This window comes from Eucyclogobius newberryi, unplaced genomic scaffold, assembly GCF_026437365.1.
Source record: "Eucyclogobius newberryi isolate DKJ021-1_F unplaced genomic scaffold, fEucNew1.0.hap1 SCAF_2, whole genome shotgun sequence".
Lineage (NCBI taxonomy): Eukaryota > Metazoa > Chordata > Actinopteri > Gobiiformes > Gobiidae > Eucyclogobius > Eucyclogobius newberryi.
This window is the reverse complement of record NW_027315834.1, coordinates 41,608,619-41,631,971: the sequence shown is the minus strand read 5'-3', so window position 1 is coordinate 41,631,971 and position 23,353 is coordinate 41,608,619. Positions and strand designations below refer to the sequence as shown.

General features: G+C 41.4%; 3 protein-coding genes across 5 annotated transcripts; 1 reads left to right on the top strand and 2 right to left on the bottom strand.

The window, feature by feature from the left end:
• Positions 1-135: 135 nt before the first annotated feature.
• setd1ba (SET domain containing 1B, histone lysine methyltransferase a) lies at positions 136-13,622 on the bottom strand. Of its 2 annotated transcripts, none has more exons than XM_072455445.1 (17): positions 13,318-13,622; positions 11,053-11,198; positions 10,766-10,864; positions 10,250-10,520; positions 9,551-9,672; positions 8,236-9,363; positions 6,158-6,886; positions 5,898-6,074; positions 5,521-5,796; positions 5,373-5,445; positions 4,414-4,776; positions 3,075-4,298; positions 2,705-2,871; positions 2,480-2,605; positions 2,260-2,379; positions 2,033-2,170; positions 136-1,946 (listed from the first exon to the last, which is right to left on the bottom strand). In XM_072455445.1, the coding sequence occupies exons 2-17, from the start codon at positions 11,182-11,184 to the stop codon at positions 1,773-1,775; spliced, it is 5,319 nt and encodes a 1,772-aa protein (XP_072311546.1). In that variant the 5' UTR covers positions 11,185-11,198; positions 13,318-13,622; the 3' UTR covers positions 136-1,772. The 2 variants fall into 2 exon arrangements, with proteins under 2 accessions (XP_072311546.1, XP_072311545.1); XM_072455444.1 differs by lacking the exon at positions 13,318-13,622 and adding an exon at positions 11,404-11,654.
• Positions 13,623-16,022: 2,400 nt separating this feature from the next.
• rhof (ras homolog family member F) lies at positions 16,023-18,482 on the top strand. 2 transcript variants are annotated; one of them, XM_072455443.1, is made up of 5 exons: positions 16,023-16,518; positions 16,631-16,723; positions 17,016-17,120; positions 17,333-17,467; positions 18,159-18,482. In XM_072455443.1, the coding sequence occupies exons 1-5, from the start codon at positions 16,405-16,407 to the stop codon at positions 18,321-18,323; spliced, it is 612 nt and encodes a 203-aa protein (XP_072311544.1). In that variant the 5' UTR covers positions 16,023-16,404; the 3' UTR covers positions 18,324-18,482. The 2 variants fall into 2 exon arrangements, with proteins under 2 accessions (XP_072311544.1, XP_072311543.1); XM_072455442.1 differs by having other exon boundaries at positions 16,029-16,518; positions 16,631-16,718; positions 17,011-17,120; positions 18,159-18,481.
• A 687-nt stretch (positions 18,483-19,169) lies between these two features.
• Positions 19,170-22,921, bottom strand: tmem120b (transmembrane protein 120B). Its single transcript, XM_072455441.1, has 12 exons — positions 22,805-22,921; positions 22,045-22,169; positions 21,592-21,705; positions 21,445-21,504; positions 21,277-21,372; positions 21,105-21,194; positions 20,956-21,021; positions 20,830-20,891; positions 20,110-20,202; positions 19,822-19,886; positions 19,599-19,667; positions 19,170-19,520 (listed from the first exon to the last, which is right to left on the bottom strand). Exons 1-12 carry the CDS (start codon positions 22,865-22,867, stop codon positions 19,404-19,406), a joined length of 1,020 nt encoding a protein of 339 aa, XP_072311542.1. The 5' UTR covers positions 22,868-22,921; the 3' UTR covers positions 19,170-19,403.
• Between the last annotated feature and the right edge of the window lie 432 nt (positions 22,922-23,353).

Below are 23,353 nucleotides of genomic sequence, written 5' to 3'. Positions count from 1 at the left end.
AACAGCACGCCACACGATATTAGAGCACCAGACCAGAGCACTACATGGATAGAAGGACAAAGAACATTCTGTCTTTTAATGTTATCTGAGCATTAGTTGTATTTGAATAGTATTGAGGACACAGTTATTGATGGATGTATTCAAAATTGCTTTATTTTCTTTTCATACATTTTGTCATTAGTTGTAATAAATAGACATGAGAACAGGCGATGTGTGACTCCTCTTCCCATGCCAATTCTGCATCTTTTGTCTATTTAAACTTCACACCGCAAACAAATTTTCATTGAATTTACAACTGAAAATAAAAAACAAAGCTTGACACAAGCTAAATTTCCTGCTACCAGCTCTTAGCACACCTCATTATGTTACAAAGATCAGAGCGGTTTCTTGTAGCATTTACCAAAAACAAAAATATATATTTATATCATATTCACAGTTACAGTATTTACATGTTAGAATTACAGAGCAAATTGGCAGAAAAATGAAGACGTTTCTACAAGAAACAATCTCTCAAAGGGAAGTGGAGGCTCCATTCTGTACACCTTTTGAAACCCTCAAGACTCCTTTCACAGATCCCTGATTTTTTTAAATACTCAGTCTTGTTAAAAAAAAAAAAGAAAAAAAAGAGGAGGCATCTTAAAAAGTATGAATCCTGTGAAGATAAAAACGATTGTATCTTCTATACAAGTCTTATACACAATATAAACATGGGGAAAGGCGATGCCAATGTTGAGCAGTGACAGACTTGGTCTAAGGAGGGCGAGTTTTATGCAAAGCACAAAAGGGCATTCAAAAGCTCTTTATGTTGAGCTCAGGGGAAAAGCTCAGCAGAAGTGTAGAGGAGGAGCAGTGAGGAGCAGTGAGGAGCAGTGAGGAGCAGTGAGGAGCAGTGAGGAGCAGTGAGGAGCAGTGAGGAGCAGTGAGGAGCAGGACAGACTGAAGGGACAAACAAGCAGCTCATGTTAAAACTAAAACTACTTTTTAAATGGCACATAAATATTTACTTTCTCCATTAGGTCTGTTTTACAGTTTCTTTAGGATGCTGCCTAATGGAAGTCGAAATTAAAGTAAATTATTATTCTTATCTTATTTTTCCTTGTTTACGTGATTGCCCGGCCTTCTACACGGTGGCCTGAAGGGGGCAGTGCACTCACAATCAGGTCATAAATACTCTCATTCACACTATTTCAAACAAAGCCAAAGAAACAAGCAAGATATTGACATTAATGTTGTTGCGTGTTACTGTTTTTTTTGCATAAACTATTAGGAAGCTGCACGATTCACTGTTAGCTGGTGACGACATGAAATCACAAGAGTCCCAATTTTAGTGGCAGGATGATTGAGTTACTTGACTTTTATAAGAGGTAGAAGAGACAATTCCATGATCAAAATTTCACTGTCCAAGAATGCGCTGCTCTGACAGATCTCATCACAGAGTCTCGCAGGTTTGTGCATCTCAACTCTGTTCAAAAGCAGCCCAAGGTGTTGATAAAGCTTGAGGCTAAATGTAAAATAGAAAAAAGGGACAAATCTGGAAGGAACCATGCTTAAATACTGGCTGTACTGGCGTGAGACTGGATGTTGAGTGTTTTGTAAATTTTGGGTCCATGATAATATATTATATATAAACTATGCATTTCAAGAGCACCATGATTTGTAAACAATCTGGAGTTTAAAGGGTAAAGAATGCTGGAGCGGCACAAACCACGTCCAATCAGGTTCTTCCCACTCCTCAACTCCTTTGTGATGTCACCGTGTCGAGGCGGCAGGACTTAATTCAGCGTTCCCCGACAGTTCTCCGCACCACACAAACAAGGAATCTTTTCGTCCTCGATGGGGAACTTGTAGTCGTACGTGATTTCCTCGTTGACGTTAATAGGCTGCCTGGAGTAGATCACGATCTTCTTTTGCGACTCAACTGTGATGACCTTCGCATAACAGTTCGGCTGAAAGAAAAGACCGTCGTTACAAAGGCGCTTGGTTCAATATGTGCAGTGGTAACCATGGTAGAGGGTAAAACAAGCATCCTTACATTACAGCTGTGGTTGATAAAGCGGGCAAAGTTGCCACACTTTGTTGCATCTATAATTGTATCATGATCAACACGAAACATATAGCTGCTGCCAATTCCCTCTTCTTCGTAGCGCTTCTCTCGCATATCAGCAATCACCTAAACGGGACAAAATGTATCCATAAAACCATATAGACAACACTAACAAAACAAAAAGTATATTATCAAATGCGATTAGGATTTCCCACCTGTCTGATATTTTGTCCAACATATTCGATAACCATTTCATCAGCAGCAATAGGCTCCAGAGCGAACAGACCCCAGTCGTGGATGTGCGACTTACAAAATCGGATCTTTTTCTTACGGAACTGAAAGTCACACAATCAGGAATCAGCCACGTTAACGTAGAACAACTAATTAAATGTATATATATGAAAAGAATCATCTCAAACAGACAAAGTAGTTCACCTTAAGCTGGTTGAACTTGAGTAAGTCGCTGTCACAGGCAAAGGAGGACAACAAACGCCGCTGCTCTGATCGCCGCTCCGAGCCAGCTCTGGTAGAGGCGTGGACCTGAGCAGGAATACTCATCCCCTGCGACAAAGAATACAGTTCATTCTGAAACACTGGGCATCGTTCACACAGAGGAACTACACCAACAGCTCCATATCTTTTAACTGCGTTTCCATTTACCTGCGTATCAAACGGAACCTCCTCTGACTGAAGCCGTGTGCTTTGAAGGTATTTGATCTTGTCCTTCTTGTCAATTTTATAGTATCCTTCACTTCGTGCACAGCCAGTCATGTGATCTCTCATGCCATCATCTCTTCGCTTTTTCTTCACTCCAGGGATGTTAGTAGGTGCACAGGAATCAAGGAGAAAACTCGCAAGTTGGACACAATGCTTAAATCACAGTACACATTTCCACCACCAGAGGGCGCTACCATCAGTCAAACAGCAGCAACAAGCTAAGTCATGAATCTGACAGCCATCAAAGGAAATAATGTGAATGTAAAAAGTGTTTAGCATTACCTAAGTAACCTGGAGCCGCATAAAAGGATATTAGGATGGTTGACCCACAGAGTGTCGTTGAGCCAGTCGTTGCCGTTGTCCTGTTGCAGCATCTTCTCGTAGGTGATCTTCAACAGTCGCACATCCTCCTCATCAATGCCTTCATTCCAGATGTCGTACAGGATCGTCATCTCTTCGAAATCTGAGCGGGGTTTGAAGTAGGTGCGAGGGGGCGTGTTGACAGGAGACAGACTGCCCAGCAGCAGCATCTCCCAGCCCCTGCGCGCCCTCCGAGTGGGCTTCACCACTCGCTCCTCATCATCATACGACAAGAATCCATCTTCAGAAGGTACGACGGTTTGAGGCTCCACCTTGTCTTCCCTAAAGTCCAGAGTGCGTTCAGGGGACTTTGTGGACAGACTCGTCTCCGGAGGGACAGACTCAGGAGTGACCTTTAGAGACTCCTCCACTTCAGAGACCACTGGGGTCTTCTTGGATTTGACTCGTGCAGCCTTCTTCTTGGATGATGCAGAATCGGTTGGAATAGGAACGTCCAATGACACAGATGCAGCAAGGTCCTCAGAAACAGAGGTCTGGTTTGGCAAAGCACTGAGTGGCGGCTCTTTGAACACAGGCTCATCGTCAATGCTTGCCAAGGACGTTTTCCTGTTCAGGCCTAGTGCTGTGGGGTCAGGGAACACAGGTGTGAACGTTAAATCTCTCCCCGGTGTTCGTGGGACACCAGCACTAAGAACAGGAGACTGAGCGGGGTAGGAGAAAGGACTACCAGGAATATGAGGGGAGCTAAGCAGCAGACTGCTGCCGGTCAGCGGAGCGTCACCTCCAGGCGTGATGGGCACCGTGTCAGTGCTCTGAGACTTGCCCAGACTCCGAGCTCGCTCCAACAGGTCCCTGCCTGGTGTACGCGGGAGATCCTCGTCTGTGGAGAGCCGAGGCCGCTGGGGGAGGTCCGGCAGTGAAGCGGGGGGCGGGTGGAGGAGGGAGCGCCCCTCCAGAGAGGGGTGTGGAGGAAGAGGGAGGTGCATTAAAGATGCAAGAGGTTTGGGGGCAGAGGAGTTTGACTCTACAGAGGTTAGTTGAGCATCAGTGCAGTCCACTTCCTCTGGTTCAGCTTTACCTTTGGCCTTCGACTCACTGGTCACTTGGTCACTGTCGTCCAGGATGCCAGTTGGCGTGGGAGGCCGGAGGTTTGCGAGAATCTCCCGAGACCCAGACTTCGACGTTGCTATATCACCACTTGTATCTCGCTCATTTGCTGAAGAGAAAGATCATTTAATATTTTAGATTGATGGCATAATGTAACCTGAAGCTGCTAATAAGGAAATAAACATAAAAAGGACATGATTCTTTGACATGTTTTAGCTTCTCACCTGGGGCACCTGGAGGTGATGGAGGTGATGGAGGCCTCCTCTGGACTTTCTCCACTGGCTCTTCCTTGGGACTGGGTGGTCTGGACTTGACTATGACCTCGTGCTTGCTTTTGTGGTCTTGTGTGTCCTCTGCAAGACGTCCCATTGGAGAACTGGGTGCCTCTTTCGTCTCAGTCTCGCTCTCATCAGAAGACGTAGATGATGAAGAGGAGGATGAGGATGTCCTTTTACTGGCCACCTCTACCTCACTCCCTCTATCCTCTACCTCACTTTCCTCCTCTTCAGAGCTCACCTCATATTCAGAGGAGTCCGAGCTCTCCGACCCAGAGTCCGAGCTGGGTTTGGACACGACAGACTCCGCCTCTGTGAGATGTAAAGTTAAAGTTATCGTAGGCCACGTGTGTAGTTGGAGCAGGAACATACATACTTAAAAAGCAGCACAGGTGTTTTGCCGTCATGGAGACAACCTTTAAAGTGGTTCAGAATAATGTGACGATGTCGTAAGTGCACATTGTCTACTTTTCCAGTGGAAAACCAGCCTCATCCACCAAACATTTAACCTGCTCCATGGCAATTTTAGAATGTAAAACTGCGCTAAAGCAATACATAAAACTGGAGATGATTATCAATTTTAGTTTCATTAATAAATCTGGCCCGTGAATAAAAATGTTTAAACAATTCCAATTTTGTTGGAAATAGATCTTTATAATGTAAATAAAACCTTTGTCGACCAAGACACCATTGACTGATTAATCAACTTCACTCATGGACTACAGCCATACTTCCATAAGAGTCATCTTTAAATTGTATCATGAATGTATCTGGGTCTCATTTGAACTGGTTAACCCATTACTTCCACTCATTTTTACATGTGTTTGAATATACAATATATGTATTTGGTCATTCCTGTAATTTCCCATAACTTTCCATTGTTTTATTTTTTTTTCTTCCAAAATTACCGTCATCTGATGAATCTGAGGATGCAGATGATGAGTCCCGCTCTTGCTCTTCTTCGCTCTCATCTTCACTCGCCTGAGAATGAGAATAGCCACATGAACACCTCGACACACAGTGGAGGACAGACATTACAGGTGAGAGTGGTCCTACTTTGTTAGACGAGGCCTGTTTAGGCTCAGTTTCTTCTGCCTCCTCCTCACGATCAGACAAAGACTCCTCCTTCTCCGAGATGTCTGCCTCTTCTCCTTCACTGTCCAGTTCAAGAGGTCGAGAAGGCCGCCGCTTCACTGCTGCGCTGTCCAAATCTATTTTCGATTCATCAGTTGGTTTACTTTCATCCTCGAGCTCGTCGTCCACTGGAGTGGAGGGTCGTGCGCGCTTGCTTTCACTTGTTGCAGCAGCATCAGGTGGACCTTTTCTTTTCACCTGAAACCACAAGTTGAGAGACGCAGCATTTGTACATTAAAAGATGAAACGCAGCATGAATACGCACCACACTATAAATATGCATGAACACTTAGGCTTACCTTGAAGGATGGCAGACGGATAGCTCCTCGAAGACCAATGCCCAGGCCAATTCCCTCATAGCCTAAAGCTTCACCCTTGTTCCAGTTTTCCAGCAGGCTGGAACCCATCGTCTCTTTAGGTTTAGGTTTGGTTTCTTCTTCTTTATTTTCTGCACCTTTCACTGGTGTCAAGGATGTCTGTGTGAAAAGATAAAATGTATTACTTTCTGGCAGGATTTTTAAAACGCGCAGCAATCAACGCAACAAAACACTTTATTCACCTTAGCCGAGCGCTCCTTCTTATCCCACCATTCATCGAAAGCTCTGAAGGCCACTACCTCTACCATTTTGCGATTGAGGTCCCTCTTCATGATGGCCTTTAGCTCTTTGACTATGACTAGCAACACTCCGTCCACGGTAGCTTTATGAGGATCGTCCTTTTGCGAATCATATCCAGGAGGAGGAACTGTTGGATTGAACTTTGGTACACTAGCATCCTGCCACTGTTGCCCATGGGTGCCCGCTCCGCTCACAGGGGAAGCGCTCATTGACAAAGGGGTGTACGGGCCTCCAAAAGTGCTGTCCATGTAATGCGGGTAGGAATATGGCCCTCTGGTTTGAGCCATGCGACTCAGTACCTGCTGCTGCATCTGGAAAGACATCGGGACAGAGCTCCATTGCTCCCATTGCAAACAGTTCATGAGCTCCATTTGCATGAGGGGCACCATGCCGTGGGAGTAAGGTGCCATGTGAGGCAGCATATGGTGGGGAACTCCATGAGGATCCGTCAGATGATGTCCAGGGACACCAGAATGTGGTCCAAAGTGGTGGTGTGTGAGGGGGTAGCCAGCCTGGTGTAGAGAGAAGCCGGCAGGATGCAGAGTGAGGGTCTGCATCGGTGACAGTGCAGAGTTAACGACAATGCCCTTGCCACAGTCTCCACTGGTGATGGGGGTGTTGGGCATCTCGTCGTCAGAGATTTCCATGTCTTCTCCTGACGACTGTTGGCCCTGAGAAAAGCAAGAGACAGAAGTGTGGATGTCTGAATGATGTCACAATCAGTCAGTACAAAATAAAACCGTGTAGTATTAAATGTGTAGAATATGTGTGATTTAAATATGACATATGTACAAAAACAAGAATAGAATGCAAACCAATAGAATAGGAGGTATTTACATGAATTATTAAAGTGACGGGTGTTATTAAGTTGCTATGAAGTGTTCATAAGTCCAACAGCTGAGGGAAAGAAACTGTTCTTGTGGCGGCAGGTTCCGTCGAGAAGATTGTTTTATGGATGTAATAAATACATAGTAATAGTATAGTAGCACCTTTTAAAAAACACATGTATATTGCATAAAATCTTCTCCCCTGATCTGCACTGAAGAACTTTAAAGAGACAACTGTACAAATGAAAATGTTCTGTGTGAAGTATCTTGCCTAAGGACACAACGACAATATCTAAAGCACCCCATCTAAATGTAGTTTCACTTGTTTATTCATGACACATGAGAAGTCCATTTTAATGACTGACAACCTTAAGCTTTTTGATAAGCTTAGTTCATTTTCATAGTTGCTACCTTTTAACATTAGCAACAAAATGAAAGTACAAGTAGAGTGAAATGCATGGGAGCGGTGTTGTTACTCAAATGACCTGTTTGCACTGTTTGCTTTGTGGTAAGTTGAAATGTGAGACAAGAGGCGCTTTGACCAATCCTGGCAGTTAAGCTTGTAAAACCAGGAAGTGTGGGTCAACAGCCAAATTGTGCTTTCCTATCTAAGTGAGCTGTCAGAAAAGGAACACAAAATCACAATTCTGCTAAAACAGGAATGCTTTAGATGCTCCAACCAAGAAATCTACAATGTTAGATACTTGATTAGCATTAAAACCGGGTATCTCTGTAAATCAATCGTCTGACAAGAATTACTTTTGCATTCAAGTTAAGGTGTTTTAACTCGATGCACCATACAAGCATTTTTCTTATTTTAGGGCATAAAATTGAACTTCTTCCAAACAAATTATACCAAAAAGAGAAAGTTGTCTACAACTACGGTACTTCTGAAACTAGATCACTTCCTGCCTCTCTCTCTCCTGCTACTGCTTCACAACAAAAACAGTTTAGTAGTGTTGAGCGACGCCATCACATGGAGTATGATATATACTGATGATACATACAAAATACAAGTGAAATTTCTGTCCAGCATATAAGCAGTAACTCTTTGCGGTTGTTTCTTTAGATCTCAAATAGCATTGTGAAATATTACTATTAATATTTTTTAGCAAATGTTCTGACTTACAATCACTCAAAATAACTCTTCTAATGATTGCAAAAGGTATGAAATATTTAAAAAGTTTTCCTACCGTTTCCATTTTATCTGGAGGTGTTTGGCCTCGATAATGTCCATCTTTGAGGTCATTTGTGCTCCTCTTGTCCCGCATGGGTGAGCCGGTTCTCTTGAGGGAGGCAGTCGAAGGGATGGGCTCGTCATCGTCAGAGTCCGGCAGTGGAGTTGGACTGATGTCCTCCAAGCCTGTGCTACAAGGACGGGAGTTTTGCTGGCCACCCTGAGAGCTGCCTGTGTAGGGGGGAATCGGGGATAACTGTGAGGATGAGGAGGAAATAGGACTTCCTTCCATCCGCACCTCTGTATCAGAGTCTCGCTCTGCGAGGAAAGGCAGTTTTGTCCTTTTTTCCTTTAGCAGCATTTCAATCCTGGAATCCAGACTATTTCGTTCTGAATCCATGTTTGGGGAGCCCGGGGACGGGCAGCGTTCTGGGGTTTGGCGAGGTGGGGTAGTTGGCTCGGGAACAGGTTCAGGTGGGGGCTCAGGTATTGGGGGAGTTTCTGGACGATCTTTGACTGGAACAAACTCAGAAGGATCTTCCGGAGGAGGCTGGGGTGGTCTTGGATACGATGTCTCCCTCTGTGGTGGGTGATGGAAAGCGGGCTCTGAAGGAGGGAAAGCGGGGGGCAGAGGGGTCTGGTAGGGGGAAAAGGCGGACGTGAAGCTGGGTGTAGGCGGGGTAGGAGCTGTGTAGTTGTATGAAGGTGTTGGTGGTGGGGGTTCAGGTGGAGTGACCTGCTGCTGCGGCTGCTGCTGCTGGTGGTGCTGCTGCTGCTGCTGCTTGTGAGAGGCGTGTTCTGACGATGATCTCCGGAACATGTTACTTTGATACTGAGGCCTCTCTGGACGACGATTGTAGGCATCCTGAAACTTGCCATCATGTCTCCGGGATTTGTAACCTGCAGAGCTCTCAGCCCGGCTGGATTGATAAGCAGGCGTGGACTGTCGGGAGGAGTAGTTGGAGTCTTGAGAAAAGGGTGTACTCGTCTGGCGTGGGGTGTGAGGTGTTCCCTGGGACTGCGGCGTATCCTGCCTCAGGCTGGAGTAACCTGCCTCCGAGGACAGCGGAGTCGTTGAGTTACTGGGTGGCAGAGCTGCTCCAGAAGCACTGCTCTCAGACAACCTGCGGATGGGCTCGCACGCCTTAAAGACAAAGACATCACAGGATAGTAAGGTGGGCATTTTTGTCTTTCAAATGTGTCTCATCTGTCAGCTCTTATCTTTAAAAAAAACGTCTAGTTTTTAGTAAATCTAGTAATATTAAAGAGGAAATTGCTCTTTCTCCAAAATGTCTTTAAATCAATACATTTCAGTTTATAGGAGAAATTACCAATAAGGCTTCTGCCAGGGTTCGAGGGGAGACGTCTTTGGCCTCCTCACTACCAACAGGCAGAGTCCGTGGCGTGTAGCTTCCATTCATCAGAAGCTGAAAATACCTGAGGCGATTCTCTCCTAAAAACAAATTAAGTATGAGATTCTGTATTGATAAATCTGAAAAAGCAAAAGTAATGTGTCAATGCATTTACTTAAAAGAAAATCAATCTATAAATAAAACTGATTAAAATGCTCACATTTAGTCGCCTTTTCAAGTCAAGACAATTTAAAATGATCAACAGTAAACAAACACAAAAATGAAAACAAAAACTAGGGCATTATTGGTAGTACAATTCTTTCTGCATGAATTTTATTTTTAGTATCAACTTAAATCATTTACAATAAATTATTAATGAATTATGAATAATTGTAAATTAAAGTACAGCAGAAACAAGAACATACATACAAGTATAGTTGTATGTATGGTCCCATTTATTTGTCATCAAGCAGAGAATAAAGGTGATCGCTCAATAGTAACAATCTAAGAGGGGATGGGACGTGTTTGTTTACAAATTAGGCACAGTGGGAGTACACAGCACCCTCTGCTCTGGGCTTGTGGGACCAGCTTCAGTTTGAAAGAAATTCAATTATCAAATTCCCAAGAGACATATAAATACATACCCTTTAAACAAGGCAGAATGGAATATGTGTTTACCTTTAGGATCCAGCTCCACGTGGATGAGGTTTCCCATCACAGAGGTGTTGTGCAGAGACTGCACTGCCACTTTAGCTGCTTTCACCGATTCAAAAACAACTTTGGCAATTCCCAAGTGCTTCTTGTTTTTAGGATTATACAGAATCTCAACCTCCTCAATTTCCCCAAACTTTTTGCACATGTCGGTAAGAAATCCTTCCCTTATGTTATCGTTCAGTCGAGCAAACGTGATCTCCTTTGGAGGTACTGGGCCAATGTAGCAGTCATCAATCTGGAAAATAAAAGTTACAAATGTGTTCGACTCAGTGACTGAAGAACACGTGACAGACAGCAATGTTAGAAACATTAACTGAAGGAAGAACTATTGATGAATTAGCCATCGACGTGTAATAGGACTTTAGTTGCTGTTATATTTAGGATTGCACGTCCTAAGATGCGTGAGGGGGGTGTGTCTGCCTCTGACAGCCCCTTTGCCACATGCAACAACTCACATTTCATCCTTCATCCAAACTCTACCTTAAACTTGGGCACAGGTAAGTCGGTCTCTTTGTACTTTGTCCATAGACGACCGATCCTTGGATCTCGCACCATGTCCACGGGAGGTAATCCGGGGTTCTGCGTTAAAGAAACAGAGGATGACACGGTTGTTCTCGGTCCCAGTCTGAACTCGCACGAACGTGAGGAGTTCAGACTTTTCTATTGCAGTGAACTCTGTGGACGGTCGCGGGACCACGGGCTCTGCCGCCCCGCTGAACCCATCATGGAGGTCGGCTCCTGTTACTATTGTAGTGCGGTCCACTTACGGGCATGCTGAAAGTCTGCCCATCGTAGCGGTACACTTTGTGAGAGCCTTTCTTCAGAGCTGGGTCGATAATCAACTTGTAACTTCTCCAGTGGTGACTCCGCTTCTCTGCCGAGCCAGAATGACTGTCCATGCCGTTCGCCAAACCTGAAACGAGAGCGACGATATCCAGCGTAAAGCAGCGGCGCTGACACGGTGCTGTTGGCAACACTTACAACAACTAAATGTGGCACATGCATGTTTTTCGATCTAATGCGAGTACAAGAATCGCACGTTGTAGATTCGAGCACATATCCTAGTTACGGAAACAGCAGAGAAGGTTTGGAGAAAGAGGGGAAAAGAACAAGCTTACTTGAAGTCTGTTTTCTGCCATGGTCTTCGTTCAATCTGTTTCTCTCCCCTGGCTTGGACATGATTCGCCCAATAGAGTGTTATTTCTTTAAATGACGAAAAGACAAAAATGCTTTCCTTTCGCCGCTTACATTACATGGTTTAGCTTGAAAAATACTGCCTCCTTTTAGGCGAGAGCCAACACATATTGTGCCTCTGGTCTGTAGCTTCTGTCTCTCCCACAATACACCACTAGGCTTATCCTCCTGATATGCTGGCCGCACATTCGACACGAATGTGCTAGCTTCGTTGGCTTTTACTCGTTGATAACATTATAACATCAACAAATTAAAAATATTAAATATTTTCTAGTGAGACTTGTTTCATGAAACGTTGTGCTCATTCTTTTAAATGTGTGTGTGGGGAATCTGCTTTCTGGATTAAAAAAATACAGAGATAATAGTCTAATATTTTCTTCTGAGAGTACTAAAATACGATAATACTTACGAAATACTAGCTTAAGTTTGTACAAAAAAAAAACAAAAAACAAATAAAAACACAAACACGCGCACTATAACTGAGACAACCAAGGATGACAAAGTCAGTGTTTACTTCATGTATGTAGGCTACAACAGCCAATAGCTGTCAATACTTTGAGGATGGTTCAATATAGAGGATTAGACTGTAGGGTGCACCTACCCACCTGTAGTTTTTACCTCCTCGGACTGTTTTCTTGCATAGATTTAGCTCATGATGTCCATAGTTTAGGCTACAACAACGTAGACTCGCAACATGTTCCTATTTCAGCTGCTGTGTAGAATATGTGTCTGTAGGAGAGTGTAACCTTGTAAATGTATTTTATTTTACGTGGAGGTTATTTCTTTGTCAATCTAAAGTAGGGTTAGTGACATGTCTCTCAGGCATGCTCAATACTCGGGCAATTGGCTGGTTAATAGAGGCAGCGCGGCTGGCCAATCAGAGCGCAGCAGCAGAGGAGCTGACTGCTATTAGAGGCACAGCTCACAAGTCCTTCAACAGAGGCAGAGAGAGGGGGCACAAACGCTCTGGCAGCCATTTTCCTGAAACAGGACTCATGGCCTAGATGGGTTTCCTTTGTTCCTAAAGGGATCTTACATTTGACCTTCTTTGGACTATGATAAAACTATGATTCCTCCCTTTAAAAGGACTGAGAAGAAGGAAGATAGCCTAATGTAATGGACATTTTGAACATTTTTCCTCTTCTTGGAATCTTTGTCTTAACTAGGTCATGGCACACCCATAGCCTATAAAAGTATTTCTATTTCTTAAGTGAACATATAAAAGTGTTAAATAAACAACTTTATTGTTTTAAGAACCACTATTTCTTAAGTGAACACTGTCTCAAAGTAGGCCTAAACAAAATGTGTGGAAGATTGTTTGCATTTGTGGCCTTGTAGAATAGAGTTCCAATAAGTAAGTCATTTTTTATTCTTAATAATTTCTAGGATTTAAAATATATAAAGCATGCTTTTGTGTAATGTATCCTATTTTTCTGTTGAACTGTTGTTAAATTAACAAAATTAAACAGTTGTCTGTAGACTATGTTCTCTAAATCTTGATTGTGGGTTTTAGGGTAGGCTACAATAAAAGAATACAGTGCAGTTAAAATAAAATATGTGGGTTTGCTTAGGCCTAAATAACATTTATACTGTTTTCTCAACAGCAGGGCTTCGACAGTGTACTTCCCTTGAGTGAAGTCTTTACAGACACTAGGTATAGACTGCTGTCCACTTGTTTTTCAAACCAAACTCTTCAAAAAAGGTAGTCAATCTTTTTTTTTCCCTAAGTCGCCTGGTTGTCCCAAAACAGCTTTTCCAAAGATTTGGGGAGTTTCTGTTCTCCCTTTGACTTGACTTGGACTGAAGTAAATCTTCCATGTAAAACATTGCCTGTTTACCTCTTCTTTTTGAAGCACTCTACACAGGAGGCCTAAACGCAGGCACAGCAACAGCGTCATCTTCGTTTTTTTTTATAAAGGGCTGGATGTTATCGCCTGGAAAAACAAGAAATCCATTAGCACAAGGGATATGAATCCAAAAAGTGGTAGTCTGGGACTATGCATCTTTCCAAGTCTCATCTGACAGCAATGCAACCACATCTCCTTGAGGACAAGATTGCAGACAGGGCTAAAACTTCTGCCATGTAGTCTACATTAACAGCAATCAGTCAAATGGGAAGGTAGGCTAATTGTAGACAACTGTCTGTTTCAGGCATGGCAATGTATTCATGTCCATTGTCTTATTTAAAGTCTTATCTATAACACGGCTATCAAAGTATTTTATGCTCAAAAAGGTCGTGGTGTAAACTTACAGGTGGTTTTCAAATATAATCCCAAGGATTTAACGACCAAACTGAATTTGAAGTAATTGTCTATTTTGCTGAATCCAAAGGCAGTGGAGGTGTATAACAAAATATGAACATTTCCTAGATGTTCTCATCTCAAAATGGCTTCTTCAGAGACAAAGACAGCATTGTGCTCTCACACGTTACTGCGCCATTACTGGGTGAGGCTCGTGTCGCTCGAGCAGAACGCGCTGTGTTCCATGTGAGCTCTACATGTGCATCTCGGGTTTCTGTGGCAACGTGTCTTGGACCGGGACGTTTGCTGTCGTTGGATTTTTATGGACATTTGTTATAATGTTGGTAAAGATAGGTTCTATTTGGAGAATCGGCCGTTACTGGGCTCAGTGCGCTTACTGTGGGATTTGCCCTGGTAACAGCTCTGCGGTAGTAATCCGAGCGCTCTGGCCGGTTGCCATGACAGCCACGCTGCCATATAAGGTCATTGGACTCGCTCGGCAACAGCGATAGAGCTCTTTTGTCTGATTAGCCTATCTGAGAAAATAACTGCAGCCTCCCCGTGCCACGCTGGCCTCGCTCTGGCCGTTACCAGAGCCTTGTACGTATGATTGGCTTCTTCAGAACAAGAATGCCCTAACCTAGCTTTTTATTCGCTGCTGGAAGTGTCAAACAAAGGCACATTCCGTGTGGTTCCTGTAGGATGTGTCGTGTTAAATGAACAGCGGGGTAAAGGCGCGCACAGAGGCACTGGTGGTGTTGGAGCGCGTCAGTTCTTCTCGATAGGAGCAGCACGAGCGCGCATTCCTGTTCCAGGTCACGAGGCTTTGAGACGACGCAACTCAGCCAACAACGACCCCCACTGCGAGATGGGCTCAGCCGTAAATGTAACGGCTCCCGTGCTTGCATTTAGGTGCAAATAGCAGGGTCTTACTGGATGTTTGCATTTCATTTGCTCACTGGTGGTTATTAATAGTCTTTGCCTTTGTTGAGAAGGAAAACGCCCTCTGTCCCGGCATTACTGGACTGTCTGGAATATTCGACAAGAGGATTGGCCTCCCTGTCACAGCTGCCTTTGTTCTTAAGGGAAAACATTATTCAAGCGACTTTCAATAGCCTACAGTCCTTTCTTCCTCTCCCCTCCTATATTGACAAGCACGGATATTTTTACTGACAGAACAATTAACTGCGTTTTACTCTGTAATCCTTTCAATCTCAAAATCTGTTGCATTTCAGATGGACGTTATTACTGTAACTGAATTGCCCTCTTTTGCTTTATTAAATTATTGTAGGCTACTGGATTTTAACTTGTAACATGGCTGCGTCTTCGGATCATAAAGTCTTGTTAAATGTAGGTATGTGGTGTTCAAGTCTTACCTATACTTACAGAAAATGTGTAAACCTACAGTACTTACAGACTATTTGCATGGCTTGTGTACATATGCTTTCTGTTGCCTTCATATTATCTCACATGTATTATCTGTTTAATTTGGTCTTAAATAAATGTTAAAATATGTTTTCATTGTTGAAACTGAATGGGGTTGTTTTTCACCATAAACACCTTTTTTAAAATGACACATTTCCACATACGTTGCACCTTTCATGGACACATGCAACTCAATTGTTTTAAGTCATATTTGAGATTTTTTTTTTTACATTATCTGGATTATTTCAGTTCCAATCAATATGAGGATATTGATATGAGGATAAATATAAATCTTTGATTTGGTTTCACCTAATTGACATTCCACCATTAGACTTATTTCTGTTTTTCATATCTGATTTCTCTTGTTCCATTGCGGGATGGGGGCAGAATGGATTCTTGCCTTTTCCCCCCTCAAAGGGAATAAATCAGTCATGTACAGAATGTACAAAAAAAAAATCCCTCTGCCCACATATTCTTGTTAGTACTCTTATCTTTTCATGGACTTCCTGTTTAATGCAACATCTGAGCCGTTCAAAATATTATTGGTTTAGCTATCAATGGTCCAAATATCTCGTCCTTCTGAAACCCAGATATTTTAAGGGCAATGACTAAATACGGAAGACACACAGCCAATTGCTTTATTCCTGCATGTGCATAATCTTGACTCAAATACATTAATAATACACACATTACTGCTGTTCTACACCGATACAAGTAAGCCATACAGTCTCCAGATTTAAACCACAGTAAATGCACTGGCCTATACTGAAGACCTAATTAACTATCCAGCCAACATAATTCAAACAATACATTTAACATCTCAAGCAAATGGTTCGACCTTCTTACACAATTTTGGGTGTTTCCATTTACCAGGTTATTCATTGTATCTGACTTATATATTACACATTTGTTAACATGTCGCTCATTGAAGAACTGCTACCAAATTTTACCCACCCACAAATTGAGTCATGCAGCGCTGTAGAAAAATGCTTTCTATGAGCAGCGTGCCTATAGGCCGACAGACGAGTGTAGGGGATCACTGAACATTTCCAATTTAACAACAGGAACAGGAAGTGGTGAACCAGCAGCTCAGATACCTGCTAAAACATGAGGCTCGTCTGTTCCTCTCATTTGGCACTGCCTGTAAATCATCTGAGTGTTTAAATATACAGTCCTTGTCATGTATTTCACTTAATGCCAGGGAGAGTGGGAGTCAGTTTCTCACAGAGAGCCGCTGGAGACTTAAAAAAATAATTAAAAATGACCCAAAATGGTCAAACTAAAATCGATGAACTTAAAATTGTGATCGTGGGAGATGGAGGCTGCGGGAAAACATCTCTGCTGATGGTGTATGCCAAAGGTGACTTTCCAGAGGTAAGGAAATACAAATACAATACAATACAAATACAAATACAAATATTTACATTATTTATTTGACAGACTGTGTCATTATTTACCCAAAATAATGTACAAACACATTTTCTAGACCTACGCTCCATCTGTGTTTGAAAAGTATAACACCACTATATCACTTGGTGGAAAGGAGATACGGCTCAACCTGTACGACACAGCAGGTAAGGTGGAATTACACTCAATAACTGTATTTTACATGCCAAACCATATGACCCTTGTTTTGTAAAGATGTTACTATCAATCCATATTAATGCCAACAGCTCACAGATATCTAATTGTCCCTTTTGCTGGAGAGGGAAGCCTTGTAGGGCACGATAGTTTATCTTGCACACAGTATTGCGTACAAAAGGAAACTTAAAACAGGATGTGGTTTTCTCACACATGCCACACAATGTTACAGTGGTGTTTTATAAAAGTTTGAATTGATTGTGTGTTGTTTTTCTTCTTCTATAGGGCAGGATGACTATGACAGACTACGGCCACTTGCATACCAAGAAGCCAATGTGGTTCTAGTTTGCTTCGATGTGACAAACCCCACCAGTTTTGAGAACGTTCTAATAAAGGTACGCACCAGTAGCATCGCATAAAGGACGGCGTGGCTCAACTGGAGAGCCCTTTAGGAAATGTCACGTGTGTTAATGATTGCTGAAGGTTGGTTTGCTGCTGCATTCCAATGATTAACTCGGCTGTGGACGTTGACCCCAGGCACACACTGTTGAAAACAAGAGCATCAGTCAGGTCTTGACACTTAAAAAAAAAACCTTTCTCCAAACAGTGGTTTCCAGAGGTGAAGCATTTTTGTCGAGACACTCCTCTGGTCCTCATCGGCTGCAAGATCGACCTGAGGAAAGATAAAGAGTGTGCGAGAAAGCTGAGGGCCTCCAACCTGGCGCCCATCACTTACACACAAGTAAGAAGTCATTCTGTCTGATCGTTGTTCAAGAGCGCGCCGTGCAACTTCTCTGATACAGGGTCCGCCACCTGCTTGTCTCCATGGGGATAAGTCAGATCACATTTAATGCTTTACTGTGGGACATTCCAGGCAAAGCAATAACATCTCCATGGAGACAAGCAGGTGGTGGAACCTCCTCCAGAGAATTTGTGCACCTTTAATGTGGCTTAAAGTGCGTACAACAGGTTTTTATGATTTTTACTTTATCTGGTGTGTTTATAAATATACATTATAGTTTCACACCAGTCAAGAAGTGGAAAAATCACAGGAAGTGACATCACACCAGGGGCACTCATTTCGTCCAAAGTTTATGCATAATTTACACAAATAAAGAACTTTTTTGACCTTCTAGTCTACATTAATTAAAGGTGCTCTCAATTTTTTTTTTAATTTGTCGAATTAAAACAATTGTGACATTAGGTGAGTTTTGGCCCAGTGACTAATGTCCTACTATGATGTCATCAATTACAAACAGGAAGTAAAATAATAAACCGGGATAAAATAATCCTTGGATAGTTTGTACAAATTCCTACAAAATATGAAACATATTAATCTTAACTGCATTTTAGTTTGATGAGCCGTCCAACCTGTCAGAAGCACTTTAAGTTAAATGCAATAACTCAAAATGTGTCATTTGTGTTTACAATAGGCTGAAGAGGCCTGCAAGCAAATTAATGCTGAAGTTTATCTCGAGTGTTCAGCTAAACTTCAAGAAAATGTGGAAGACATTTTCAAAGAAGCCACCAAAAGGGCGCTGGCGTTTAGACGGAAACAAAGAAACTACAAGAGGAAGAGGAAATGCCTGATTTTGTGAAGTGGAGGTGATGAAATTCTAGATCCATGTGAAGAAATTACATTAGTGGCCCACGTGTCTTTGGTTTGAACTGCTTTGTGTCCGTTCATTAAAGCTACGAGAAAATTACTCAAGATCCAAGTCTATTTAGCAAGGGAAAGATTTTATATTTTAAAGAAGTGTAACTTGTATAGTAAACAAAATGCTTAGTTTTATATTTTTTGTATCAGATGCGTTTTTCAGACTATTTATTTTTGAATAAATCATTAAACGCATGTCAACTATTTTAAAATGTCTATTGGAGGGTTACTACATTTTGAGATCGACACCCGCGTTGTTCCTCTTGAGGGAGAAGCAGTAACACAGCAGGTCTATTCTCTATTACAATAGCGCCCACTAGTGTTGAATAAGCTGCAGAGACGAAGCGGGTTTGAGAGGGAATAACACCCAAATCAAATGTTTAATCATAAATCCATAGCAATGCACACGTTACATTAATCTCACCTTCACACAATGCAACTTGGAATATTTTGATTATCAGCTACAATTTATTAATTCTGTGTTTTGAATGTTCACTGCAGTTTAACTCTGTTATGAACATTGCAAAATGTCACGGAAGAGAAAGATTTATCCATTAATGAACCAGTATCTGGAATCAATTAACAATAGTGAAGACAGACATGAAATATCATTAGGTCTCTGGAGTACAATTTCTGACAAAGCCCTATTCCTACTTCCCACTACATCTACTGCATGACATGTACTCAGTCTAAGTTTTTCCCCAGAGGGAGCCAGGCAGAGCTAAAGTTTTAGCACTTGACAGGAGTGTGAAGTATGTACACAACAGACTTGAGTGATCAAAGGCAATTTATTTTCTGTGAGTTTGTTTAGTCGTTTGTATCTACATGATGACACATTCAGCCAACTGAAGTTTCTTTTGAGATTGATAACAATAGTTATTCAAAAGCAAAATCTGCTGGACAGTCACTTTGGCTTGATGCTGTAGCCATCAAACTGGAGACAGTGGTTTCAGTCCAGATGAAATCAAACTGTCAAGTGATAGTGCATTCTTGTCTCGTGTGAGATGGGGGAAGTTTATCCTCAGGCGTTTTTCTTCACATTTTCAGGGGATTTCTGTATTTTTTGGTTAACTACTTTTAGGGTGGTGAGGAAGTTTCCCAGGAACAGAACTAGAAATGTTAATGCCAGCATAAACACCTGGAAACATAATTATGTTAGGTCAACCCAAATTATTTGATATAAATGACATTGCTTTAAAGTCACACAGGGGTTTACCTGCCACTCTTTACAGTCCTCATGTTGTCCCAAGCGAAACAAGGTCACAGAGTTGTAGAGCTGCCAAAACTAGAGAAAGGAAGGTATTATTTCATATCACTGTACACATCTAGACTTATCTATGTTTTTTTAGAGAGCGAGAGCGAGAGCGAGAGCGAGAGAGAGAGAGAGAGAGAGAGAGAGAGACTTGTCAACAGTCTTGTAGACTTTTACATGAACTCACATGGCCAAAGAAGAGGAATGGTAACAGAAAAGTAAGGCCTCTCCACATCCAGGACTGGAATCCCTCTGCAGAGAAACAGACGTGTGACCTTGGGACAACATAACCCTTCACACTGCTGGCCTGTGTTCTTATCCCCTTATCTCCCCAAATAATCGGACCTTTGAGATGGTTTATCTCATACATCATTTAATGTTCACAACTGTCTCTATCACTGCCCTTTCGCCTAGATTTCCCACATGGTGTTGCAGATGGCTTGAGAGTTCAACCAAAAATAGATAAACAACGTACCCACTGTGAGATCCAGTTGATTTCTCTCCCCAAGAGCCCGGAGTCTGTATAAGCAGCCACTCTGGTAATAATACTGTAAGAACTGTAAAAAGCCTGAGAAGAAAGGCACCAATCACAGAGGCTTTAGGTTTATGAATAAATACATCTGCTTATGTGTTTTTGAGAGTTGCCAGCTTTAAAATATAAATAAATATATATATATATCTGCCTTTTTATGAGCAGTTTAAAAATAGGAAATACGCTGTCACTAAATACTTTGTTAAACTCTTACAATTTTAACCTCATGTTTTCATTTCACATTTAGGGGATATACAATCAAAGCCATCAGTTTGACAGGATATTTATGGATAGTGCAGATTATCAGTAGAGGCATCAAACAAAACAAAAGAAACTGATACAATTTTCAAAAGTTACAATACAAATATATTTGTTTCATCTATATCAATTTCCAGACATTCAGCACATGCTTATGATCTAAACCGTTTTCAATCTGTGGTTCCCCCAGATGTATGCAAAATGACTCGAGGAGTACACGTATATATTTTTTTAAAAGCCCTTTATCTTTATTTGTTAAGATTTTTTATTATTTTTCGAGTTCATGACTATCAAAAGTTTGGGAACCACTCATTTAGAGAACTAACATCTTTTGTCATTTTAAATCCTTAGACAGTAGTTCCAGTGGGTCATACAGGTCTTGGATGATTAAAAAATAAGACTTACTTTGATAAATAGAGAATGCAAGAAACTGGCTCCTGAACATTTGATACATTGGTCCCTCTGGCCTGCACAAAACAAGATCATTATAACATATTACATTTGGACGGTCACATGCATGACACTACTCACCAGGTAAGCATGACACCTGAGAGAAATGTGGAGACATAATGGTGAGAGACCCACCACCCTTTTATTCTGAAATCAAAAATTTAAAGACATATTGAGCACTTCAAAATAAAACATACCATCAACTGATTTCAATTTCCACTTTAACAAACCTAGAGCCATTACTCATGAGAATGCTTTCCCTTATGGTCAAAGTGCAGTAGTACCATACAAGTACAAAGTTGAAGATCTCATCAGTAACACTAAAATGAGAGACAATATGAAACATTGAGAACACAAAACAACTCAAACAGTGCGTTGTGTGCGCAGTGATACACAACTTACCGATAATTTAAAAAAAATAGGCATGTTATGGCTCCAAACAGTAGAATTATTGTCATAAAAAGCTTGAATTTCTCATACTCATCTTTATAGGCAAATCTGTGTGAAAACAATAGTTAAGCTTTAAATGGTCAAGAATGGGTCACTTTATGCAATTTAAAAAGATCCTACTTTGTCTGATTACTGAGAAGCGTGACATTTACATTCCCCAAAACCAAATTTAGATACAGTCTGTGGGCGAAATAAAATACAGTCAACAAAATTACAATGAATATTCAAATACAAAGCCAGGCCAGGAGCAGATCAAAAAGTACAAACCCATTTTTCTTTGGCAAGTATGCTTCCATATCAAAAAACACATTTTCTCTGTCTTTAATTTGGGATTGAATCTCTGCGAGGATCTGTAGTTCCTTCTCATCAGCCTGGGCAGACCTGAGAACAAAATGTATTAATTAATCTGTATACATGTACAAACAGTACTATATTGATTGGTACTATATTTGACAACACATAATCTAGCCATCTCTTCATGGAATTGTTTTTTAAACTCTTTGCTTGCTGGCATTGCATATATTCCAGCTGATGAAGTATGAAAAAATGCCAAAAACTTCAAAAACATTCTGTGGTTCAATACACGTGGTGTAAAAACACGCAGAAGGTCATGCCTCTAGGTCAAATGTCAAGAGTGACAAAACTGCTCACTAAAACTATGGAAAACAGATGAGCAAGCAAGAGGCAAACACCAGCAATTAAACAATTCAAAGCACTTACTTTTTACCGTTTAGACGGTACTTTATATCCTTTAGACACTTCCTCTGTTTGCTTATTGCAGTACTGCATGAAGTCTGAAGACTGGTGAGCTCCTCAAGCTTCTGTCGGTAGAGTTTGTGTGTTTCCTAGGCATATAACAGACACAAGTTAGTTTCACTAATATGATACATGCTACTGTCACCTAATATGATACATGCTATTGTCTGCTTTATGAGTGCTTAAGCTTTTAAGATATTCTTTATAAAATGAACATCTCATTTGGTTATCAGGTCCACTTCTAAGCCTTTCATGCTAAACGACTGATCCAGGAGGGCTACAAGTTAAGCTGTTTCAATGAGGGAATGCTAACATGAGATAGCATATTCGTAAAACTATTATTATTGCGGCACAAAAATTGTCCTTGTAGGAAATTACTCATATAAAACAAGGGAAATAAAACAAAAAGTAACTAGTAAAACTACATTTCTTAAGTAAACAACATATGAAACATGTTTTTGCACTAGCAACTCATTAGCAGGACACACACCACTTTACCAACTTTTAAATAAAATGTTAATGCTAAATAAAATCTATGCTCTTCCAAACAGTACAGTCTGTCCTCTCAGTTTGCAGTGCAGACTGTTCACTCTGGACCAGGGTTAAATGAGAACGAGCAGTCAGCGGCGAACTTACAGTTGCTAACCTACTACAGCTGTGACGTTCACGACTCACTAAACCCAAACCCCACTAACTACTGCACGTGTATTACAAAGAGGCTCACCTGTAATTGTTGGTATTCCTCGTCGGTTTCCTCCCATTCAGTTTGCAATTTGGATTTTGACATTGTAGAACAAGAGTTGAACAGAGACGAAAAGCACCACCGCGATGGAAGCGTTGGTCCACTCAATAGGATTGTGCCCAGGCCGCAGTGCGCATGTGCACAAGTCACCGGCGAAAAAATAAATAAATAAATATAGATATAAATATAGATAAAGATATAGATAAAGAAAGAAAGGGTAAAATACAGAAACGTAACAAACATTTTTTTCCGTATTTCTTTTTTGTCTTTTTTATTTCATTTTTTTGCATCTCGTAAACAAACCTCTCATTTGCGACCGGTCTTAATAAAGTTATTTTCTCGTTACTTTACAATTTAAGTGAATGATTAATTTGGTCATTGCTTGTTCTCTGGAACCGTTTCTGATACGGAGGGAAGGCCATACCAAAAAGTCAGTAATGATGGAAAAACTTTACCCATTGAGGATTTTTCCTCATTCAAATTTAGTTTTAAACTGTTTATTGCTATGGCAACGTTTCTTATTTGTAATCA